Here is a 10,687-nt window from a genome sequence, read left to right as displayed (position 1 = left end):
TGGAAATTGCGTATCTTGTTTTAGTAATCTGCAGATCTTATTTTAATAAATATTTGTGTCATGATTTCTTTTCCCTAGGTGGAGGTCTTATGAATGCTTTTTATCCTGTTCTTTACTTCTACTAATGCAGTGCCCTAGCTGTGGCTCTTAGAATCATAGAATGGTTTGGGTTGGAAGGGACCTTAAGGATCATCTAGTTGCAACCCCCCTGCCATGGGCGGGGACACCTCCCACTAGACCAGGTTGCTCAAAGCCCCATCCAACCTGGCCTTGAACACTTCCAGGGATGGGGCCTCCACAATTTCTCTGGGCAACCTGTTCCAGTGTCTCACCACCCTCATTGTAAAGAACTTCTTCCTAATATCCAATCTAAACCTACACTTTCCAGTTTAAAACCATTACCCCTTGTCCTATCGCTACACTCCCTCATAAAGAGTCCCTCCCCATCTTTCCTGTAGGCCCCCTTTAGGTACTGGAAGGCTGCTACAAGGTCTCCTCAGAGCCATCTCTTCTCCAGGCTGAACAACCCCCAACTCTCTCAGCCTGTCCTCGTAGGAGAGGTGCTCCAGCCCTCTGATCATCTTTGTGGCCCTCCTCTGGACCCATTGCAACAGGTCCACGTCCTTCTTATGTTGGGAACTCCAGAGCTGGATACAGTACTCCAGGTGGGGTATCATGAGAGCAGAGTAGAGGGGCAGAATCACCTCCCTCGACCTGCTGGCCATGCTGCTTCTGATGCAGCCCAGGACGCGGTTGGCCTTCTGGGCTGCAAGTGCGCATTGCCTGCTCATGTTGAGCTTCTCATCCACCAGCATCCCCAAGTCCTTCTCAGGGCTGCTCTCAAGCCATTCTGCTACCAGCCTGTATTTCTGCTTGGGATTGCCATGACCCAGGTGCAGGACCTTGCACTTGGCCTGGTTGAACTTCATGAGGTTTGCACAGGCCTACCTCTCAAGCCTGTCCAGGTCCCTCTGGATGGCATCCCTTCCCTCCAGCGTGTTGACCGTGACACACAGCCTGGTGTCGTCAGCAAACTCTCTGAGGGTGCACTCAATCCCGCTGTCCATGTCACCAACAAAGATGTTAAACAGCACTGGTTCCAGTACAGACCCCTGAGGAACGCCACTCGTCACTGGTCTCCACTTGGACATCGAGCCATTGACTGCAGCCATTTGAGTGCGGCCATCTAGCCAGTTCCTTATCCACCAAGTGGTCCATCCCTCAAATCCACGCCTTTCCAATTTAGAGACCAGGATGTCATACGGGACAGTGTCAAATGCTTTGCACAAGTCCAGGTAGATGATGTTGTTTGCTCTCCCCTTATCTACCAAAGCTGTAACACCATCGTAGAAGGCCACCAGATTTGTCAGGCATGACTTGCCCTTTGGTGAAGCCATGCTAGCTGTCACCAATCCCCGCCTTATTTTGCACGTGCCTTAGCAGAGTTTCCAGGAGGATCTGCTCCATGATCTTGCCAGGCACAGAGGTGAGAATGACCGGCCTGTAATTCCCTGGGTCTTCCTTTTTTCCCTTTTTGAAAATGGGCTTATGTTTCCCCTTTTCCAATCAGCGGGAACTTCACCAGACTGCCACGACTTTTCAAATATAATGGAAAGCGCCTTGACGACTTCATCTGCCAGCTCCCTCAGAACCCGTGGATGGATTTCATCAAGTCCCGTGGACTTGTGTACCTTCAGGTTCCTCAGATGGTCCCGAACCTGATCTTCTTCTACAGTGGGTGGTTCTTCATTCTCATAGCCCCTTTTTTGCCTTCTGCAACTTGGGTGGTGTGGTTAGAGCCCTTGTCAGTGAAGACAGAGGTGAAAAAGTCATTCAGCACCTCAGCCTTCTCCATATCCTGGGCGACCAGGTCTCCTTTTTCCTTACGGAGATGGCCCACATCTTCCCTAGACTTCTCTTTATCTCTGACATGCTTATAGAGGTTTCTCTTGTTCTCCCTGATGCCCCTAGCCAGATTTAATTCTATCTGGGCTTTAGCTTGCCTAATCTGGTTCCTGGTCATTCGGACAGTTTCTCTGTATTCCTCCCAGTCAACCCGTCCTTGCTTCCACCCTCTGTAGGCCTCATTTTTGCTTTTGAGCATGTCCAGGAGCTCCTTATTCATCCACGCAGGCCTCCTGGCCTTTTTGCCTGACTTCCTCTTTCTTGGGATGCACCGCTCCTGAGTTTGGAGCAGGTGATCCTTGAATACTAACCAGCTCTCTTGGGCCCCTCTCCCCTCCAGTACTTTTTCCCATGTTACCCTGCCAAGCAGGTCCTTCAAGAGGCCAACATCTGCTCTCCTGAAGTCCAGGGTAGTGAGCTTGCTGCGTGCCCTCCTTGCTGCCCGAAGGATCTTGAATTCCAAGATTTCATGGTAGCAGCCAAGGCTGCCCTTGAGCTTGACATTCCCCACCAGTCCCTCCTTGTTGGTAATGACAAGGTCCAGCGTGGCTCCTCTACCATTTGAAGAAGAAAGTTCTTGTCAACACATTCCAAGAACTTCCTGGATTTCTTGTGCCCCGCTGTGTTGTCCTTCCAATAGATATCGGGGTGGCTGAAGTCCCCCATGAGGACCAGGGTCTGTGAACACGATGCTGCTCCTGTCTATGGAGGGCCTCATCCGCTCTGTCGTCCTGGTCAGGTGGCCTGTAGCAGACCCCTACTGTAATGTCACCTGCCCCTGTGTTCCCTTTAGTCTTGACCCATAAGCTCTCCGTTGGGTCTTCATCCATCCCCAGGTGGAGCTCCATGGACTCCAGATGTTCATTGACATAGAGGGCAACGCCCCCTCCTCATCTTCCCATCCTGTCCTTCCTGAAGAGTCTGTATTCCTCTATTCCAACACTCCAATCATAGGGGTTGTCCCACCACATCTCTGTGATGCCAATAAGATGCACATCTCTAACTCCTCTTGTTTGTTTTCCATGCTACCTGTGTTTGCATAGAGACACTTCAGCTGGGCGCCTGGTGAGGCTGACTTACAGGCTGGAATGGCTGCATTTCCTTTGTGCTGTTCTTCAGCACATAAAACATCTTTTGAGATGTTTTATCTGTGACTCCCCGGTTCCCATTGCCTCGAGCCCCTGGCTCATCTTCATAAGACTTTGAGTGTGCTGCAGCATACCCAGCACATCTTGGAGCAACAAGTTGAGGGCCTTTGCTGGTGACCCACCCCTCAGACCTTGGAGCATCATCCCTTGGCTTGTCATGAGGAAGTCTGATAACATCCCCCTCCTCCAACAAGTCTAGTTTAAAGCTCAGTCAGTAAGCCCCGCTAGCTCATGAGCGAACACCCTCTTCCCCCTTGCAGAAAGATGAACCCCATCCGATGCCAGCAAGCCTGATGCCGTGTAGGCCATCCCGTTGTCAAAAAACCCAAAGTTTTTGTGGTGACACCATCCATAGAGACATGTGTTGACAGACTGAGCACGTCTGTTTCTTTCAGAGTCCCTGCCTGTAACTGGGAGAACAGAAGAAAAGATAACCTGCACCCCAGACTCCCTTATTAACCTTCCCAAGGCCCTGAAGTTTCTTTTGATTACCCTTGGGCTATGTGTTGCCACCTCATCACCAGCTACATGGAAGAGCAACAGTGGGTAATAGTCTGAGGGCTGAACCAGGCTGGGAAGTTTCTTGGCAATGTCCCTGACCTAGGCCCCAGGGAGGCAGCAGACTTCCCTAAGAGGGTCTCTCCAGCATATTGGGCCCTCTGTTCCCCTCAGAATGGAGTAGCCTACTACTATAACCCTCCTCTTTTTCCTTGTAGAGGTGGATTTTAAACAGGGGGTAGGCCTTACGGGTCCTGGCAACTCTTATGGTATGGCCGGACCGTTTTCTATGGGCTGGCCTACCTCCTCGAGAGCCTCATACCTGTTGTACAGAGGCACCTGGTTAGGGGAGGTGGGCAAGGAGGGGGTTCACTTGCCGCCCCTAGAAAGGACTTGCCTCCGTTCACAGCTCTCGTTATGTCCACTGTCTTCAGTCTGGCAGGGGGAGGGTACCGAATCTCCTTTAGCTTGGGGTTTTTTTGATGGCTGTTCTGATTTCTCTTTCAGGGAGGTCAAAGTATGATTCCACCAATCTATTTCTTTCTCACACTCCCTGATGCTCCATAGTTAGATGCTCTTAAGTAATAATTGAAATTGGGAAGGTATCAATAGCTTAAAATACTGCTTTTGAAGGGGTTTCCTGATTGCATTGGAATTTTGTCTCTTACAGAAGGTATAATGTTCCAAAGGTATATTATTCCAAAAGAAATAATAAATTTGTCTAAATTTCCTTTTCCAAGGTTTTAAAACTTTATTTTATTTTATTTTTAGCCGATTTGTGCCACCACAGACAAGCTCTGGTAACAGATTTTTGGCACAACAGAACAGTCCAGTGCCTAGTCCATATGCTCCTCAAAGTCCTGCAGGATACATGCCATATTCACATCCTCCAAGTTATACACCACATCCTCAGATGCAGCAAGGTAAGTCTGTGATGTTTCTTTTATTCTCCTGTCTCATGTCAGCTTTACTTTGATGTGCATGTTTCATGGTGCTCCAATTTCTTTGAAGGAGTCACATGCTTAATGTAAATCTTTGAGTTGATTGGGATTTTTTTTTTTTCTATGTTTAAGCTTTGCTTTCCTGACTGTACAGAGTGGTAGTATATACTTTATTTAAAAGAAAAAAAAAAAAAAAGGAAGAAGAAGAAATAGTAAAACACATGTTCATGTTACACTGCTCCTCCCCTATGTACACCCATTTTGCATAGCAGTCATGTATACATGACAATAGAAAAATTGAAACAAAACGAAAACTTTTATTTGTTAGCTATGGTAATTGTTTATCCACACTGACGAAAACCTAATTTTTGCCAGTGTAACATAAGTTTTGCTGCCAGCTTATTTAGCCTTACCAAACCTTTGTAGTTTAAACTAGACCAAGTTGGCTAGAATTATGCTCAAGGTATGCAGTAAATGGCAAAGGTGACTTTCAGAATGAATGGATTTCTTTGTTCTTCCCTCTTCTAAAAACAGTCTTGAAAAACATGAACACTGTTAAGTATCTAGGCATTTTGTTGTTTTGTAAGTAGAATTCTCATTGGATTCTTTTAAATCCTCTCTTTTTAAAGTTTAGCAACGTGCTTAGAATTTATATAGCTGTTCTGTATGTTATGTGTCTCATGAATACTTTGGAAGTTACTAAAGGTAGTGAATACAAATTATATAGAGGAAAATAAAGTTTTCTATAACCTATAAGAATGTGATACTGACTGTAATTAGGATAGATGTGTAGAGAAGCTTGGCTAATCTGTACGTGGAATTTAGGTTTTAAATCCTCTTGAAAATTCGAATCTTAGATATCTAATTTTATTCAAGGTATTTGTGGCAAAAGGATTCAATCCAGAAAGCTGAATTCTTGTTCAGATTCCAGACCTCTTGCATCCAACTGATTAATATCCACTATTATGGTGTTTTCTGTGAAATTTTTTGGAGTTAACGACTGTGTGAACATATCAGTATAGTTATTTATATTTTTTTTTTTGTATTTCAGCTTCAGTATCCAGTCCCATTGTCACAGCTGGGATGAGGAATCTCCATGAAAATAAAGTTTCAAGTCAATTGTCTGGAAGTTCAGCTAATCATCACACTGATAATTCTAGACATAGCTCAAATGAAGACTACCTACAGATGGTGCACAGGCTAAGTAGTGATGTATGTTACCTAGATCAGTGTATTATAATAAAGCAAGTATGTGTTTAGCTGCCTTAGAAGTCAGATATTTTTACTATGTTGTTATTGATGAATAAAACCACTGAAAACATATTTCAGTTTCAGATGTGTACGCTCAACCATGCAAATTTAATGTGTGAGTTTTAATTTTTTTTCTAGATCTCTCTTTCCTTTGGAACAGTTTGTAACATTGATTCTGATGAAATTATGATAAGTAAAAAAAATCTTACTCGTGAATTTATTTAAAAAAAATGGTAGAATGTATCTGCAATTATTGTAGCAATATGTTAATGCAAACAATACTAGATTCTAAATAGGTGTATAGTTAACTTGTCTTTCTGAAGATTCCCATAATTGTCAATTAGACTTGACATATTTGAATAACCTATTGGGTAATACAGTAGTGTTGTCAAAGGCAAAAATTCCTTTTGACACTTTTTCTTACTGGTCTGTTATGCCCTTTTATGGCCCGATTTCTTTATAAGACATTTTTCCATAGTGACTTTAGTTCATGTAGGAGAAAATCTTGCTGAAATCTTGAATCTAAAGGAAAAAACCCCAGCAACTTTCTACCACAGTATTTTGAACTTCTTAATTTTCTTTTTAATGAGCATCTCATCCTGTGGATGAAGCATGTTGGGATTCTTCTTTACAAATTTGGCACGCAGTCAGTCTCTTAACAGCTCTTAAGGGGGAGAGCACTTAAGTTTCATTTTTATTTGTTGACTTTAGCTCTTTGAACAGTGTGGGCAAAAACTGTGGGCAACTCTAGTCTTCCTAAATTAGCTTGTGGAAGCAAAAAAAGTGTTGTATTCAACAAGTGTTCTATTAACATTAGGCTCCCTAAATCCCTTACCAGGATTAATACACTAGAACTCCAAGAGAGTTCTAGTGAAGAGTCCATCATTTATCAACAATCTTGGTCAACAGGGGAGGTACCAGATGACTGGGGGATGCCCATCTACAAGAAGGGTCGGAAGGGGGATCCGGGGAACTCCAGGCCTGTCAGCCTGACCTCGGTACCAGGAAAGATCATGGAGAGGATCATCTTGAGTGAGCTCTCAGGGCAAGTACAGGGCAGCCAAGGGATCAGGGCCAGCCAGCATGGGTTTAGGAAAGGGAGGTCCTGCCTGACCAACCTGATCTCTTTCTATGACCATGTGACCCGCCTTCTGGATGCGGGGAAGGCTGTGGATGTTGTCTATCTGGACTTTGGTAAGGCCTTTGACACCGTCCCCCACAGCATTCTCCTGGAGAAGCTGGAGAATCATGGCATAGACAAGTGTACTCTTCGCTGGGTTAAAAACTGGCTGGATGGCCGTGCCCAGAGAGTTGTGATTAATGGGGTGAAATTCTCTTGGCGGTCGGTCACCAGTGGTGTCCCTCAGGGCTCAGTTTTGGGGCCAGTTTTGTTTAATATCTCTATCGATGATCTGGATGAGGGGATGGAGTGCACCCTCAGTAAGTTTGCAGAGGACACCAAGCTAGGAGGGAGAGTTGATCTGCTTGAGGGTAGGAAGGCTCTACAGAGGGACCTGGACAGGCTGGATCAATGGGCCAAGGCCAACTGTATGAGGCTTAATAAGGCCAAGTGCCGGGTCCTGCATTTTGGTCACAACAACCCCAAGCAACGCTACAGGCTTGGGGAAGAGTGGCTGGAAAGCTGCCTGGCTGAAAAGGACCTGGGGGTGCTGGTGGATGGCCAGCTTAACATGAGCCAGCAGTGTGTCCAGGTGGCCAAGAAGGCCAACAGCATTCTGGCTTGTATCAGGAATAGTGTGGCCAGCAGGAGTAGGGAAGTGATCGTGCCTCTGTACTCGGCACTGGTGAGGCCTCACCTCGAGTACTGTGTCCAGTTCTGGGCCCCTCTGTACAAGAGGGACATGGAAGGGCTGGAGCGTGTCCAGAGGAGAGCTACCAGGCTGGTGAGGGGTCTGGAGACCAGGTCATATGAGGAGAGGCTGAGGAAGCTGGGCATGTTTAGCTTGGAGAAGAGGAGGCTGAGGGGAGACCTCATTGCCCTCTACAACTACCTGAAAGGAGGTTGGAGAGAGGTGGGTGTTGGCCTCTTCTTCCAGGTGAATAATGACAGGACCAGAGGAAATGGTCTGAAGTTGCAGCAGGGGAGGTTTAGATTGGATATTAGGAGGAATTCCTTTACTGAAAGAGCGGTCAGGCACTGGAACAGCCTGCCCAGGGAGGTGGTTGAGTCACCATCCCTAGAGGTGTTTAAGAAACGTCTAGATGTGGCACTTCAGGGCATGCTCTAGTGGCAGAGATTGTAGGTTGTTTTTTGTTGTGTGTATGGTTGGACTCAATGATCTCAAAGGTCCTTTCCAACCATGAACATTCTATGATTCTATGATTAGTTTTATTAATCTTATGTTTTTTATATGCTATAATTATGCTGATTAAAAATCTTAGCTAAGAAGTAGTATCTTAAACAGAGTTTTGTAATGAAGGAATCTATCATAATACACAATCATTGGATGTTTTTCTCAGTCTCTGCTTCAGCAATGCAAATTCTTCAAAATAAGAAGCTGTTCTTGGCATTAAGTGTGTGTATGTCCCCCAACTATGTTAAAGGTACACTTTCAAGAGAATCTTGGTTTTGTTAAGAACGGATTTTTGGAAAACTTTAATGTTACGATAATTTATTTACAATGTTTAAAGAGGAAGTATTTAAAAATATTTACCCCTAATTTTGTGATCCAAGTAATGCAATCACATCCTAGTTCATGAGAACATAGAAATGAAACTCATTCAAAACTGACATACTATGAAAACATAAAACATACCATCATTGTTTGGTTTAATTGGAGAAATACTAAAGGTGAAAAGTAATTATACCTTTAAAAGCTGATTTTAGTAGCTGTCATGCAGAAAACAGTTAAAGTTTTGCATCTATGAATGAATAATAAGCTTAATCATAATGTTGCAGCCTCTTCAGAAGCAGTGTGTGACCGTTTGTACAGATAGTTATGAATGAGGATTATTAAATCATAAAACTTAAAAACTTTAGTTATTGTTAAGTCTTTTTCTTAGTTTTAGGATTTTGTTGCTTTAAAAATGATGAATAGTTACAAGATATTGTGTATTTGCAATATATGATTTTATAAAATCAGCAAGTATACCCTTGAAGCCTCATTGCACATATACACAATTTAAGGACCATTTTTTTGATAAACTTGAGAACATTCCTAGAATATAAGTTCGTGCTTACATTTCACCATTTGATGAAGTTCTGAACTAGGAAACAGTAAATGAGCACTTCTGAAAACTTGTCAGGTATGGTAGGAATGGCATGTGTACCTGAAAAGTCATCTACCTAGTTAGTCTGTTTAGTTAATTTAATAAAAGGCACCTTTGCCTGTGTCCTTGGCAATCACGGGTAGAGAACCTCTCCTGTCCCAGTAAAACATATATGTTAAAAAGTTACTAAGCTTTTTTTTTTTTTTCTTCCCCCAATATTTGGGTTTTTTTGAGATTTATTACAATTCAAAGATAAGTCAGGTTTGAAAAAAATCAGCTCCATAATTTTGATGTATTAAATAAATGAGTAACTCATACATCAGGAAACTTGTTCATTTTAACTTGCAATAAAACACATGTAATTTTAAGGTATAGTTCTTTTTATTGCATTGAATCTGAATATTAGATTGTTTTGCACATGAGGCTTTCATCACGTGAGGCAACAAGTCTTTTTGCAAGCACTGTTGCAAAAATAAGTGTAACTATGCTGGGGGGGGGGGAATTCTAATAGAATTGTTTTGTAAGTGCCCATAGATGGTGAAACTGATGAAATCTGGTTTCTTACGGATTTATATTCTTTGCCTTGTATGCACCTTCAGTCTATAAATATCAAACTTTTTTCCCTAAGCAGTGTGAACTACACCTTCACAAGGTGTAACACATACAGTGGCTAGTTACTGCTATGCATGTGGAAATTGGCTGTTTGGCCATTGTCAGAGGGAGTGTGTAATTGCCATCCATCTATCTCAGCTGCTGTAATGGGAGTGCTACAGATTTTGTTCAGTCCTGATGTGTGTATGCTGGAGCGTATAAATACAAAGCGTTAGTTTGCCTAACTGTAAAAGTAAGATGGCATTCTAATAAACTTTAAGGGTAGGTTAAGTGAAAAAATGGTGAGTTTGTTTTAAAAAAAAAAAATAAATCTACTTTTTATACTCAGTTTGTTTAGGTTGGTATTGTATAGAGTTCATCTTTCTGCTTTTCGGCTCTTTACTATGAGTGCATGTAACAAAAAACTTCGAAGTGGAATCTTAATGGCAACCAAAAGTGCTTATTTAGCTAGAAGACAGATTTATTTTTGTGTGCATGTTCTAGTTCTAGGTTCTTAAGGCTGACTGCTCTGGAATGTTGCCTATATAGTAATCTAAATTACAAAAAAATTTATATAAATAAATATTTTTCTAATATTTGTTGTATGCCTTTTTTATCCAATACATTTTATCAGTATATGTAATAATTTCAGTCTTTATCTTATCAAGTGTTCATGTTCATAATGTTAATTTTTTATCATTGTTACTTTAGGATGGTGATCCTTCAATAAGGAATGCTGCATCTTTTTCCTTGAGGTCACCCCAGTCAGTCTGCTCTCCAGCTGGAAGTGATGGAACCCTTAAAGGTAGTCTAGCAGTCATATATATCAATATATTTTTTCCTAATTTAAAAAAACAGAGAGTTTAAAAGAGGTATTTAGTTAGATCTCCCGACTTCTGTATTCCAGTAGTACTAAAGAGTATGTCATTAAGTTTTGGATACAAAATTATTTTGAGCCCTGATTCAGAAGAAATTTCTGAAGGTCCAAAAATTGACTAATCATACTTCAAAACAAAGCTCAAATTCATAGAGGACAGAAGAATTTTAAATCCTTTCCAATATGAGGATTAAATTCTGTATAAAAATGGTTTCAGTTGCTCTATATTTGAAATGGTTTAAAGG

The 10,687-nt window shown here is 42.4% G+C and overlaps 1 protein-coding gene across 3 annotated transcripts in view; it reads left to right on the top strand.

The window, feature by feature from the left end:
- LOC128902005 (nipped-B-like protein) overlaps positions 1-10,687 on the top strand; it is a 176,684-nt gene that overhangs the window by 64,605 nt on the left and 101,392 nt on the right. For all 3 annotated transcript variants that reach the window (XM_054184259.1, XM_054184257.1, XM_054184258.1), the window contains exons 6-8: positions 4,323-4,474; positions 5,544-5,704; positions 10,277-10,370. In XM_054184259.1, coding sequence (XP_054040234.1) covers positions 4,323-4,474; positions 5,544-5,704; positions 10,277-10,370 — 407 coding nt within the window. The remainder of the gene's footprint in view (positions 1-4,322; positions 4,475-5,543; positions 5,705-10,276; positions 10,371-10,687) is intronic.

The sequence above is a fragment of the Rissa tridactyla genome, chromosome W (genome assembly GCF_028500815.1).
Source record: "Rissa tridactyla isolate bRisTri1 chromosome W, bRisTri1.patW.cur.20221130, whole genome shotgun sequence".
NCBI classification, from domain to species: Eukaryota; Metazoa; Chordata; class Aves; order Charadriiformes; family Laridae; genus Rissa; species Rissa tridactyla.
Note: the sequence above shows the minus strand (reverse complement) of the source record. Positions and strands in the feature narration are given on the sequence as shown.